The 13,922-nt window shown below is 57.5% G+C and overlaps 1 protein-coding gene across 1 annotated transcript; it reads right to left on the bottom strand.

Annotated features, from left to right (window-relative positions):
- Window positions 1–529: 529 nt before the first annotated feature.
- DUSP4 (dual specificity phosphatase 4) lies at window positions 530–13,310 on the bottom strand. Its single transcript, XM_004592688.2, has 4 exons — window positions 12,450–13,310; window positions 3,473–3,618; window positions 1,701–1,920; window positions 530–1,187 (listed from the first exon to the last, which is right to left on the bottom strand). Exons 1-4 carry the CDS (start codon window positions 12,859–12,861, stop codon window positions 802–804), a joined length of 1,164 nt encoding a protein of 387 aa, XP_004592745.1. The 5' UTR covers window positions 12,862–13,310; the 3' UTR covers window positions 530–801.
- Window positions 13,311–13,922: the final 612 nt, after the last annotated feature.

Raw genomic sequence — 13,922 nt, 5'->3', positions numbered from 1 at the left:
AGTGATCACGGAAGAGACAAGATGTGGGGACAGGGAATCTGACACAGCCTCACGGTCTGTGTGTGCCCAGCTCCCAGATCATCACTTTCTCTTCCTGTTCCATCCCGCCTTCGTTCTGGGCAAGGGGGATGTTCATCAGGCTCACTCCGGCCTGTGGCTCTGCCCACTGTTGGACATCATACTACACAAATTCTCCATTCGCGGCCTCTGCACCTGCACAAGCCATGGGGACGCTTCATAATAAATATCTACCTGCTGGAGACTTCGGAAGCAAAGATTCCTCGATGAAAACAAAATTCCTGTAACTACAGCCCCACCCCACCCCCAACAAAAAGTCAGCACACAGAACCAGGCACTTGGCTGGCCTCTTCGCTCGCCTCCCCTCACTCCTGCTCCCCAGAATGAAACGGGTTGGGTGGAGCTCATTTGCCAGGATCTGAGGCTGCCCTAACTTCAAGCCTTAACTGCTTAGGGGGAAAAAAAATGAGGTAAGAATTTTCTATTGGAAAAGCAAAACAAGACACAAAAAACCAAGCCAAGGCCCTCCCTGGCAGCCAAGGAGGCAGCCGTTATTGCTCTAAGTTGGGAGTGTTTGGCTGTTTGTTAGAAATCGGAGTCGAAGTCCTTATTGCCATTCGAGCTGGCCCTGTGGTTGGCCAAGGAGAGGTGGATGGGTCAAGCAGTGGAGGCACCTGCCCTGCGCCCACACAAGCACATGGCTCCACACCCCCAGCCCAGCCCAGGGCCAGCTCTGGTGTCCCAGGGGTAGAGAGGGAGGTCCCGGGGCCAGAGGGGGCGACTCTAGCAGCTGGGGGAGGTGGTGATGGGACTGTGCAGGTAGGGCAGGCTGCTGGGGGCCGAGTGCACGCCAACGGAGACTGGGAAGCTGAAGACAAACTGCGAGGTGGGCGTGGGGGTGCTTGGGCCCCGCTCCCGCAGGGGCCCCGAGGGGCTGGCGGCCTCCGCAGCGCATGATGTGGCCAACACCTGGGACTCAAACTGCAGTAGCTGCCCCATGAAGCTGAAGTTGGGCGAGATGACGCTGCGCCGCTGCTTGACAAACTCGAAGGCCTCCTCCAGCCGCACACGCTGCTTCATCATCAGGTAGGCCAGGCAGATGGTGGCCGAGCGCGAGATGCCCGCCTGGCAGTGGACCAGCACGCGGCCGCGGCACTCCTTCACTGCATCTGCGGGGGCAGGGGGACACAGTGGGGCTCAGGGTCACCACGGAGCCTCCACCCCTGTTGGTGGCGGGGTCACTCCCACGGGTGTCTCAGGCCCAAGCTGCTCTGCCTCCCTCGCTTTGCCAGGCGTAGTAAACAGGGAGCTGGATCAGAAACAGAACAGGCACTCGAGCCAGCGTTCCAACAGGGGACGTGAGCGTCCCAAGTGGTGACTTCACCAGCTGCATCACCATGAGCTCAGGCCCGCCAAAGCATCTCTGACACATAACCCACCCACAGCACTGCATCTGGGCGGAACCTGCAGCGGCAGCCGGTCAGGGGCCATCACGCCTGCAAGTGCGTCCGAGTGCAGAAACCAATGGTCCAGCTTTCCTGTCTCCTGCTGGGCTGTCGGTGGCTGCTTGTCTCCCACCCCACTCCCACCCTGCAGGCGCCACACAGGGCTGTCTGTCACACCCTTCTTTCCTCCCCCTGTCCCTGGACCCTGGGGGAGGCCAAGGCTGGGGAGCCACTCACCAATGTACTCGATGGCTTCCATGAACCAGGAGCTGATGTCGGCCTTGTGGTTGTCCTCCACCGGGATGCACTTGTACTGGTAGTGACCTTCGAAATGGTTCGGGCAGTCGGAGGAGACGTTGAGCAGAGCTGTGATTCCCAGGGCATCCAACATGTCCCTCCGCGCAGCGTGATAAGCACTGCCGAGGTAGAGGAAGGGAAGGATCTCCACAGGACCCCCCTGTGCCGGGAAAGAAAACAGACACCCGCCCACGACAACATGAATGCAAGATGCAGAGGGAGGCTCAGGCCAGGATGGTGGGGGAAGCCTGGCTTGTGGCTCCCCATCCCCACCAGAGCTTTGACACTTGCAGGCGGCAGAGAAGCCAGGCTGCAGCAGCTCGACCCTTCGAGCTTACATCTGCTCAGCAAGCCATTGCTGCATGGCTGAGGGACTGAATGAGGGGCACTTCCCTTTCACTTAGCGAACAAAACAGATGCCATCTTGTCCTTAAAAACAACAACAGTGCCCTCCCACACCAAAGCCCTAGCAACAGGCCCTATAGCATTGCAGGGTTAAGCAGCTGCCTAGGAAGTCGGCATTGTATAGTGGAAGGTTTGAGTCCCGGCTAGTCTCCTTCCTATCCAGCTCCCTGATAATGTGCCTGGGAAAGCAGCAGATGATGGCCCAAGTGCTTAGGCCCCTGCACCCATGTGGGAGACCTTGAAAATGCCTCTGGCTCCTGACGATAGCCTGGCTCAACTCTAGCAGCCGCAGCCATTTAGAGAGTTAACCAGCAGCTATTTAGGGATTGAGCCAGCATATGGTTGATTTCTCTACCTCTCTCTCTCTGTCCCTCTTTTCAGATAAGATGCTGGACCCCATCACTCACTCCCTGTCTATCTCATGGGAGTGTGCAGCAAATGCGCTTGCAGGAAATGCAGCAGCTCAGACCTGCACTTGCGAGAAGTAGAATGGTTGTCCCCTTTCGTCTGCTTGGCATTTATGAAAACCTGAATTAAAAGGTAAGCTCATTTGGGCACAAAAACCTCTGCATCCGTGTGTACTTTCTTCACATTTCATCTTCCGCAAGATTCTTCTCTCATTTGAGGGGCAGCGACACAGCTAAGAGAGCTCGCACTCAAGGCTTGGCTCCACAAACACCTGTGAGCACCAGGGCTGGACCAGGCCACACCCAGCAGCCTAGAACTCCAACTGGGTAGCAGGGGTCCAACTGCTGGGGCCACCATCTGCTGCCTCCCAGGGTGTGTGTGAGCAGGAACCTGGAACTGGGAGTGGAGCCAAGACTCAAACCCCAAAAGTTTTTAAAGGTTCATTTAAACACCGGTTTAAAAAAATCCAAATTCGGGCCCGGCGGCGTGGCCTAGCGGCTAGAGTCCTCGCCTTGAACGCCCCGGGATCCCATATGGGCGCCGGTTCTAATCCCAGCAGCTCCACTTCCCATCCAGCTCCCTGCTTGTGGCCTGGGAAAGCAGTCGAGGACGGCCCAATGCATTGGGACACTGCACCCGCGTGGGAGACCCGGAAGAGGTTCCAGGTTCCCGGCTTCGGATCGGCGCGCACCGGCCATTGCGGCTCACTTGGGGAGTGAATCATCGGACGGAAGATCTTCCTCTCTGTCTCTCCTCCTCTCTGTATATCTGGCTTTGTAATAAAATAGAGAAATCTGTTAAAAAAATAAAATAAAATAAACAATAAAAAATCCAAATTCTGCTAAGAGGCTTCGCCCGGTTCCCATCTCTCACTCCTGAGCCCAGAGCCTGGAGTCTACCTGGTCATGCAGGGGAGTCCCACAGGAGCTGCAGCCCAGCTCTAAGGATTCCGTAGCACTCGGAGGCACAGGGGGTGGGATGGCTGCCAAGGCCTTGGTCTTGGAACAGAATTCTGGGTACTCGGAGGAAAACCTCTCATAGCCACCTGTAAAAGCAGAAAAAGCAGTCTAGGTTAACAGAGTCACCTACCGGAAGCCACAACCAGTCAATCCTACCAGGCTGAGCAAGAAGGAAATTCTGGAAAGACTGGCTGGCTGCACAGCTGCCACTGGGTGGCGCTGTAGGCCTATCGATAACGCGTAAGGCTCAATGTTTCCAGAGATGCACAGCCTACCAGCACAGATGCTTGCAAGGATGCTGGCCCTGGAAAGTCTCAAGTGCAGATGTGGGGGCTTCAGCTAAAGAGAACACGCCGGACAGGGCGACTCTTTTGGGGGAATGAGGAAGCTCAAGTGAGGAAAGTCAGGGTATGGGGCAGAAGCACCTGCAGTCACCTGTCACTTTGACATACGCACCCAGCCCAGATCCCAGCTCCCTTGCAGTTACCACCGTGCTGGAAGGCAGAAAAGACAATTGCCTTTGCCACTAGCCCTGCTGCCTGCCCACGGTGGGTGGGGCAGATGCCAAGGGGAACCTGGGTCCCTTAGGAGCGTGGAAAGATCCTGGGACTGACCGAGAACTGGTTAAACCCTGGCAGGGCCCTCTGAGGGCTCATCCTCAAAGAAGGGAGGCCTTTTAACTGTAACGAAGCCTCATCAGCCTCCGTGCCAGGCCAGGCAGCGAGGCTGGGAGTGGCAGAATCATGTACACAGACGCACAGGCATCAGTCTGTTCTCCAGCTTGTAGCCTGTTGCCTGGCTGAGGGCAATGGGCACCCTTTGTTTGCCACTCCTTCCCCTTTCATTTTTGTTGCATGGTTTCTCCAGGCCCAGTACTGGACTTTTTATCTATTTCTATTTGGTTGTGCTTATTTCAATGGCAGAGAGCGAGCCAGAGGGAGAGGGATCTTCTACATCCGCTGGCTCAACTTTGCACCTGCTGGCAATTTCCAGAGCTGGGCCAGCTGGCAGCCAGGAGTCAGGAGCTCCAACATCTCCCAGGTGAGTGGCAGGGACCTCAGGCCTGGGACTACTGCTTCCCAGACATACAGTGGCAGGAAATGGAGATGGAAAACAGTCATACTTGAACCCAGGAGCTGTGAAAATGAGACATGGGCATTCCAAGAGGTGGCTTAACCACTCTGCCAAATACCTTCTCGGCCTAGAACAGGACCTTACTAACACAATGGGTTTTTTGCGTGTTTGGAAACAGCCATTCATCCCTTTCAAGGCTAAGTTGGAAAGTGGGCGCTGGTCTTGGGACGTCGCAAGCTATGCCCACATGTGTCTAAGTACTAGACTCCTGGCTGCTCCACTACTGATCCAGCTCCCTGCTAATAGGCCTGGGAAAGCAGCAGCAGATGACCCAAGTGCTCAGGCACCTGCACCCATGTCGGAGACCCAGATGGCATCCCAGACTTCTGGTTTTAGCTTGACTTAGCCCCACATGTTACAGCCATTTGGATAGTGAATGAACCAGTGGATGAAGATCTTTCTCTCCCCCTTCAAATACATAAATCTCTAACATTAGAGAAATAAAATTAGGCGCCACGTTGGGCGTGGGTCCCAGATGTAGCCAACAGTATCCATCCGCAGGAGGGAGCTACAGAGCTGTGCCTTCATGTCACTCTGGGGAAAGGGGGCAGCACGTGGTTAGGCAAGCACTGGCCCTGAATCCCCACCCTAAAAACAGCTTTCTCTGGCTCCCAGGAGAGCCACATCACAAGGTTTCCAGAAACAGGGCATTCCGTTTTCTTCTCTGACCGGAGGTTTCACTATTCCCCTCCACTCCTGCCTGCAGGATATAAATGGCATGTGCTCTCTCTCTAGTCACAGCCTCCTTCCTGCTGACTCACAGTGAACGCTGGGGCTGCTGTGGCCAGCTTGGGTCATGCCAGGGGGCTGAACAGCCCTCATCTCCCTAAAGAACTGCCCCCCCCCCCCCGACATCGTGGAACAAGGGAAGAAATGGGTGAAGTGTCTGTAGCCCAAGTCCCTCCGCTGGGCGCCTCTGGGACCAAGGAGCTTTGACCATCACTCCTATTTGGAGAAAGGGGACAGCTGGACAGGTACAATCAATGAGTCCTGGCAGGTGACCACCTGCACCACTGTCATCTCTTGTCACGCCACATGTTTCTGTAGGCTTCCAGCGGAGTTAACCCAAACAATCCTGGGGCCTACATATGAGGTAAGCTATGAAAATGCATGGTTTTTTTTAATGTAGGACTTGAGTGGTGCCCTCCAAAAGCTTACCTCCCAGACAGGCCGACATACAGGGATCACCCGCAGAAGGGAAGACAACCAAGTGTTGGGGGGGGACTCAACAGGTCACAGGGAAAGAGCAGTGGGATCCCCCAGATCTCACTACGAGCGAAACAGAAAGAACCCCAACCCCCTAAAGCAGCAGCTGTGTGCCCTGGGCCCCTCGTTTAACCTGAGTCACCCTCCCAAAAATGTTGGAAAGGCAGATGTCCTATGGAGGTCCTTGCTTGGCACCCATGGCGAGGGAGCCCTCCGTGGACGTCCCCGAAGGCCCCAGAGGGGGAGCATGGCAAGGCCTGCAGCTTCCTGAGCTCCCGAGCATCATGTGGGAGGCAGGTCTGACACACAGCAGCTGCTGGAAAAGCAGAGACGGTAGTGCTGCTGTGAACGCTATGGAACAAGCTCCCCCAAAAAGAACTTGAGGAGCAAGAGCTTGGTCCGGGGAGCAGGCGTGCTGGAAGGCTCTGCTCCAGGACTCAGGTGCCCAGCTTACTGAGCTGCTGTTGGCTTTTTTAGGACAGGCCTGTGGTTGTGTGGCTCCTGCGGCCCTGGAGCGCCACGCACTTGGGAGGTGCCAGCGGAGGGAAAGCCAGTGCCGGCGCGGACTGCGGGCTCAGCTCTGCATCAGCGAAGAGCACAGACACTGCTATGACAGGTCCTTGCACACGAGTGCAGCCAGACCGTGGGGAGACATGGGTGCCTCAGTCTCGCCAAGACGAGTGCACTGTTCCTCTTGCCACTTGGAAACTGACCTGTGGGGCTCAGCTGGCTAACCCACCTTGGCCGACGGCCCTCTTCTCCTGGGCCACCCGGCCAGGACATCCGCACTGGTTCTAGCCACCGGCTTCCCAGATCAAGCTGCCAACGATGTCGGGGCCAGCATTCGTCCTCTCCCAGGAGTGAGTTAGGACCCACTGCACTGAAAAAGGGTGTTGTGCCCTGGATCCTGCATCCCTCTACAGCGACCCGATATGAATTAAAATAAGATTTCTCACCATTAGTGGGGTGGGACAAGAGACTCTTTTAAGACTTGCCCTCCATCCCTCCTCCCCAGCCCCTTACCCATGCGGAGCCACAGTCACAGAAGTAGAGTAAGTTTTTATCCAAAACTCTTGAGAAGCACAGCCAGCTGCCGACACAGACAAGCTCAACCAACGCGTCCTGCAAGTTTCCCACGCTAAGCGAAGGCAGCTCTAGCCCTGTGAACGTGGGCAGCCACCTGCCCCGGCAAACTCCTTTTTTCCCAGACCCAGAAGGATACCAGCAAACCAAGTTCTCTCAGTTTCCATATCACAGGATTCTAAATGTCCAGAACCAACTTTCATGCTGGTCATTTTTGCCAATTTCAAAAGCAGCAGTTGCCCGCAATGGACGTATCTGTCTCCTAAATAAGATATCCTAACATGCCAATAAATTGTTTCACTCCAGAAAAAAAAAAAAAAAAGAAAAGAAAAGAAAAAGAAAAACCTTTGACTCGCTCTGATCCGGTTTTCTCAAGTCTTAATTAGGATGCACTTCTGATTTTTAAATCTTTCATTTTAATACTGCTAACACTTGAAAGTCTAACAGGAAAAAAACTAAATAGGAGTATGAATTCCCTTCCTCTCTCTGTCTCTCTCTGTCTCTCTCGTGTGCGCGCGCTCTCTCTGTCTCTCGTTCTCACACAGCCCAGCAGTTGTAAGCAACTCTCCCAGTAAACTGTCCCCTGCTGGTGACTTCCTTCACTCGCAGGAGATACCATACATAAATGTCACCGACCACCAGCAGATACACCAACACGTGCTGAGGGACTACCGACAGTGGACTCCCGGATGGACCGTGGGCATGGTTCTTGGTGGGATGGCCATTTTTTCCCATGATCCTCTCCATGCTCAGAAAAATCACCTGTTCCCACCCAAGTTTCAGGACCCTGCTCTCCGGCCTAGCCTGGACGTCTGGGGTTACTTGAAGGCCACTGGTTTTGGAGCACACTCACCCAGTGTGGCCGATGACCCATGTCTGCTGTCTGCCCAGTCCCTGCACGCTATCGGCTATGCTCGGCACGCCAGCTTCCTTCCGTTGGATGCAGAAGCTGGCTTCCTGTCCCGCTTCCTCTTGGTTAGCCCAGAGCTGTGGGCTGGTAAGGATATCGGCTATCGGATTTCAGACATGCAGATTTCTTCTCCATGGCATTTTTCGGCTTCTTCCTGAGGCTACCTTTCCTGCCCAGCTTCTCCAGCACAGGTCCAAGGAAGCCCAGTGCTCTCCCAAGCGCATACCCCAAGGCACACCTGGAGTGTGGAGATGTCTCTTGGCTGCAAGGAACAGTCTGCTTGCTCCAATCATGGTAATTACCTTAACAAATGACGACAGCGGGTGGGCATTCTCTTTCAGGTCCACTTTTCCTTATAAACTGGCTTATTAAAAAGGCAGAGCTACACAGAGAGGGAGAGAGACAGATGGACACCTGCTGCTACACTTCCCAGATGGCCACAGCGGCCACAGCGGCCAGGGCTGGGCCAGGCTGAAGACAGAGAGCAGCAGCCAAGAGCTTCTTCCAGGTCTCCCACGTGGGTGCAGGGGGCCTAGCATTCGGCCCGTCCGCCGCTACTTTCCCAACCACATTGACAGAGAGCTGGATTGAGAGGGGAGTAACGGGGACTCAAACCAGTGCCTTTATGAGATGCCAATAGGTGGGTATTCAACTGTGTCTCCCACCATGAGCTGTAAGGAGCGTCACCCATTGCACAGGTACAAGAAAAGTCAGGCCCTTCCACTTCCAGTACAGAATGAGGGCCAGCTGGGCAGGTCCTCCGGAGGTCCGGAGATAGAGACCGAGGCACCCAGAGACGCAGCACACAGAGGGATGCCACAAGGCAGGTCCCGGCATGCCAGCTGCAGGCCTGCTCGGTCCCACCCTCTGCCTTGGCATTCCTGATTGCCAAGGCAGCAGAGGTCAAAGGCCGGGCCCAGGGAAAGCAGCTTGTGGCAGAGTCCTAACCAGGTACATGAATTCCAACCTTCAGGGGGACACTGGAGTAACCCCAGGTGCTCCTCCCAACTTGGTCAGAAAGGACACACACCCCAGCTGACAACTAACTTCTATCTTCTTTTCCTTTCTTTAAACCAGGAGTTCAAATTCTATGTCAGAGATGAAAGATCAGAGAAGCGTGAAGGGATTCCAAAGGAAACATGTGCTGGGATAAAATCACCACCAGCACCCAAAACAGAAACAAGATTGGAAATCCCTTAACCCTTCCTGAAAATTACTTACAGGATTTTAGGTTAAAATAGACTTTAGGGCCTGGCACAATGGCTCAATTGGCTAATCTTAACACTTGCAAAGCATCACCGACCCCCATGTGGACACCAGTTTGATTTCCAGCGACCCCATTTCCCGTCCAGCTCCCTGCTTGTGGCCTGGGAAAGCAGCAGAGGATGGCCCAAAGCCTTGGGACCCTGAAACCGCATGAGAGACAGTTTGAAGAAGCTCCTACTTCCTGCCTTTGGATTGGCTCAGCTCTGCTAACTGTAGCCAGGTGATGAGAACCAGCTGACGGAAGACCTTTCTCTATAACTCTTTCAAGTAAAATAATTTTAAAAAGTGATCGCAATGGCAATCTTTGACCAGCAAAAATAAAGAAAATCCTGTAAATTGTGACTTACTGCTTTCAACAAAACATGAGGCTTTGTAGAAAAAAGCCAGAAGGGACTTGAAGTCAAAACTACTCACATCTTAGGAATTCCAGGATGGAATCCGTTACTCGGCACTAACCCTGAGTAACAGTTTGCCATTCCAAGTGACATCAAGAGGGAAACCGGATTTTTTAATGCGATGCATGATTAGCCTCAGATTAGGTCTTGGCTGGGAGGAAAGGCATGGCTTTCTACTGTCTGCCTCCCTAGCCAGGGAGGCGACCCGAACTATCACCGCCCTCACCCACCTGCTCACCCAAGTCCCTGCCACCGGAGGGGAGAAATGAGACACAATGAAAGCCTTCATTTTCTAGTAAGAGTCAAACTAGCAGCTCCGGTGGGAACCAGATTATGCCAACCTTCATCAGTTCAGGCATTTACCCAAGATTAGCCGAGAGGCTCTGCTCTCTGGTCTTTTTTCTCTTTAGATCCCTGCACCGCAGGTCCGCCCCAGGAAGCCACATCCTCCCCCTCCTCACACACACGCAGAACTCCGGTCCCTGGGAACCTTCAGACCTAGCTCCATACCCCCTCCCACCACCCCAACCTCAGGCTGCACCTTCCTCGCCGGCGTGGAGGCAGAGCAGGGAGGTTGGGGGGGCAAGGGGGGTTGTCTTCCCATGTTCCCTGCGGAAGCCTTCGCACACAGAGGGCAGGGAGGACAAAGGGCCTGAGTTACCAGGCGGCCTCGGCTCCAAGAAAACATCTCCCTGGGAAGCCCCACACAGCGTGGCCGGGTCACCTCCCAGCTCTTCGCCCACCACTGACCAACAGGCTGGGCAGTAGCCCACCCTCCAAAAAAAAAAAAAAAAAAGCACGGGTTCCAGTTCAACTTCTGGCTACTGCTGGGGGCAGTGGGAGAAAGGAGGTTGTTCGAAGGGCGCTACTTTTCCCTGTCAGATGCTAAAACTGCCCCCCACCCCGAACCCCATCCCATCTCCATCTCCCAGGAGGTTGAGGTTGCCCCCTTTGGCGCGCAGCAAAGGCTGGCCCCCCTGGCCGCGTCGCAGGCTGTGCAGGCCTCGGGAGACGGCCAGGCACCTCACCCCGAACCCCCTGCCAGGAAACTGGCGCTCTCCCCGAAGCCTCCTGTCTCATCCAGTGGGGACCTCAGCATCTACGTGGCGCAGAACGCTGTCAGTAGAGGGTAACCGCCCATGATGTCCGGGATCTAACTGCTGGCGTTCCTGAAGCACCAAGGCCTAGAGTCCCCGAGCTGCCGCTCTGGGGAGGTCCCCGCAGGAAGGAAAACAAAACAAAACAAACGCAGACTGCACGTGGGGCCCGAGCGATCCGGCGTTCCCGGATGCTCCTGCGCGCATAGGTCCGCGAGGGGACGCGCGCACTCGGGCTTGGCGGCCGGTCCCCGGCCTCGAAGGGCCTTGCGTGCCTTCCCAATTCGTCCTGACACTGGCGCCTGAGCGCTAAGACCACGTCGCAGATGCCCACCGTGGAGGTCGCCCAGGTACCTGCCGCGTGGGAGGCGGGAGAATGGGGTTCTCGGCACCGCAAAGTCGCTGCTTCCCCGGCGCGGTCTCTTAAAGCAATTTGGAAACCAGGGCAGCGGGGGGGTGGGTGGGTCTAGGTCTCCCAACAGAGGTGCCCAAGGCAGCCCTAACAGAAAAATAAAGAGAAAAAAAGCCCCAGCAAAATCGCCTTAGCAGTTCAACCAAAGGTCAAGACAGCCTTTTTCCCCAGCAGCTGACAGGTCAAATGGTCAGGAAACAACTGCGGAGAACAAAGCCCCCCGCTGTTACAGGGGTATCCCGGCTGGCAGGCGCAGCTCGGCCTGGTCGTGCTTTACAGAGGGCAGAGGGGGACAGGTCTCCAGGTTTCCGCCTCCTCTCCCTTCCTTCCCCGGAGAACAGGTAGGGAGAGAGGTGGGGGAGAAGCGGGAGGGGGCAAAAGGCGCCTTCAGGGAAAGGGGGGCGGCTCTTTGATGGCGCGGCTCGGAACCGCCTCTCGACTTCGGAAGCCGAGACACAGGAATGCGCGGAATGCTGCGGCCGGGGTCGGGGTCGGGGTCGGGAAGCAGAGGCGGAGAAGGAGCGCGGCGCGGCAAGTGGTGGGGGTGAGCCTAGACTCCCCCACCAACCCCGGCCCGGCAGGTGCGGCGGGCGCGCCTTGGCGGCAACGACTTCGGAGTCATTTAGGGGTTTCCGCCTGCTCAAAGACCACAGGACTCGGCCTAACCCCTCTCTTACGCTCGCGCCCCGGCGCCGCTAGCCTAGATTGGCCAGGGTTCTCTTCCATCAGGCACGCGCCGTCAGATAGCCCAGAGACCCGGTCTGAACAAAAAGATCGTGGGGGTGTCTCCCCTGCCAGGGACTGCGGAGGTGAAGAGACAGGCTTCTACTCTTCCGTCCCCCAGCTGCCGGCTCCCAGAACCCTAAAGTAGCCCTGCGCGGGTGCATGTGACTGTGTGTGTGTGAACTGGGGTGTGTGTTGGGAGGCAAGCCGACCATTTCCCACTAGGCGTCCGGAGTTGGACAGTTGGTCGCGAAAATCGCTTCCCACCTCGTCTGCCACCCATGCCTCTTTGCTGTATTTTGCCCACGGTTGGTTTCCAATAGAGCCGACGACGGGGCCGAACGCTCCCTCGTCCACGGCGGGTTCTATCTACCCCATTCCCACACCGGGGAGTACTCCCCCGGACTCAAAGAAGTCCCACGTAGACGGCTGGCTTCACCCACGAGGCCAGAAGCGTTAGCGAGTACATGTACAAGCGGTGTAGCCACAAAAAGGGCAGAAACGCAGTTGCACAGCACCCGGGAAGTTGGGAGCTCGCCCCCCAAAGCAGAGAGAGACACCAAAACCGGCAACCCCCACGCGGTCATGCCCCAGGGCCAACGAGTCGCCATGGGGACGCCTCTCCCCGGCCCCCGAAGGCGTGCAGGCCCCAGAGCGCGCTTCCGCTCGCTTTTGGGACGCCGGCGTTTACCTTTGAGCAGACAGATGTCGGTGCGTTCGGCGTTGCGGCGCAGCGCCTGCACCACCAGCGACACGGTGCTGTCTTCCCGCAGGCTCTCGGCGCGCGGGCTGCGCTCGTCGTACACGATGACGGCCGAGTAGAGGCCGGAACGCAGACGGGCGCGCACCTCGTCCTCGGCGGGCAGGATCTGCTCGAGGCTCACGGAGCCCTTGGCTCGGCGCCGCACGATCGTGTTACAGCGCACATTGACCGAGCCGCGGATGTAACCCGCGCTGTGCGCCAGGAACGGTCTGCAGTCCAGCAGCAGGCACTTGCCGCCGCTCAGCAGCCCCAGGGCGCCGCCGCCGCCGCCCTCGTCCCGGTTCATCAGCCTTTTGAGCACGCTGCAGTCCATCTCCCGCAGCTCCTCCATCGTCACCATGGTCGCCGGCAAACGCGAGGAAGCCAAGGGCACCCGGGCCAGCAGGGATGCAGGAAGGGTCAGGCGAGGGCTGCGCGCTGGCGCCTGCTCAAGTGGCCGCAAACTTGGACCCCCAGACGCTCCTCGCCCGGCCAGCTTCTCCCCTTCCCCTTCCTCCCGCCACCTCTCGGTTACATAGCAGGCGGAGCGGCCTCGGGCTCCCGGGCTGGGCGGCTCGCCTGGGACCCGGACGGAGGTGCGAGCAGTGGCGGGGAGTGCGTGTCCGTTTAACCCGCTCGATGGCGCGGCCGGCGGCGCCGCGGATCGCCCAAGCACGGTCGGAGCCGCGCGCACTACCCGGCTGAGCTCCCTCCACGGCGGATAGGGTTATTAATGTTCCTCTGGCTCCCCCGGGGAGGGCACGCATTACTACCCTGAGAAGCTCCGCCTCCTCCAGGCTCGGCCCCGCGCCCTCCCGCCTGCCTCTTCCCCGCCCCGGCGCGTGAATGGAGCAGCCGGCGGCTCGCGCCCAGTCACGGGGCCGCGACGTCACAAAGAGCGGAGTAAACAGGCCGCTCGCTGCGCTCAGCCAGGCCCATTCATAAAAGTGAGACCTGGAGGGAGAGGGAGGCGGCCTCCGACCTGCTGGCAGGCGGCTGCGCCCGGACTTTGTGAATGGGAGCGCGGCGGGGGCGCCCGTAGCCCTCCGCCCCGGGGCCCGGAGACCGCCGCTCGCCTCCGGCGCGACCGGAGTGGCTGAGCCGCCGCTTCCGCAGCCGCGAGGGGCACAGAGGAACGGACGCCGGCACTAGCAGGCCAGGGCTTGAGGCTCTTTCCATTTGGATCCCGTGCTCCGCACCTCGCACCCTTAGAAGCCAGCCGCAGATTTCTCCCCCGAACGCAAGTGAAGAGGGGCTTGTGACGCGGAGACCACCCGGCACTGCCCGGAATCCCTCGCCCTGGCCCCCAGCGTCCCGAACTTAGCGTGTGCGCCCGGCCCCAACAGGCGCGCTCTTAACGCAGGCGTTAGCTTGCGATCCATTTCCTTCTCGTGGAGCTTTGTAGCTCCCACGGAACGTTGG

Source organism: Ochotona princeps, chromosome 11, assembly GCF_030435755.1.
Source record: "Ochotona princeps isolate mOchPri1 chromosome 11, mOchPri1.hap1, whole genome shotgun sequence".
Taxonomy (NCBI): domain Eukaryota; kingdom Metazoa; phylum Chordata; class Mammalia; order Lagomorpha; family Ochotonidae; genus Ochotona; species Ochotona princeps.
The sequence above is the reverse complement of the archived record's forward strand: the minus strand, read 5'-3'. Positions and strand labels throughout refer to the sequence as shown.

Coding starts and splice junctions, on each gene's coding strand:
- DUSP4 (XM_004592688.2), bottom strand. CDS start 12,861: ATGGTGACGATGGAGGAGCTGCGGGAGATGGACTGCAGCGTGCTCAAA. Junction 1,921..3,472: donor GGACTCCCCTGCATGACCAG/GTAGACTCCAGG, acceptor TTCCCGGCACAG/GGGGGTCCTGTGGAGATCCT. Junction 1,188..1,700: donor GGAAGCCATCGAGTACATTG/GTGAGTGGCTCC, acceptor CTGCCCCCGCAG/ATGCAGTGAAGGAGTGCCGC.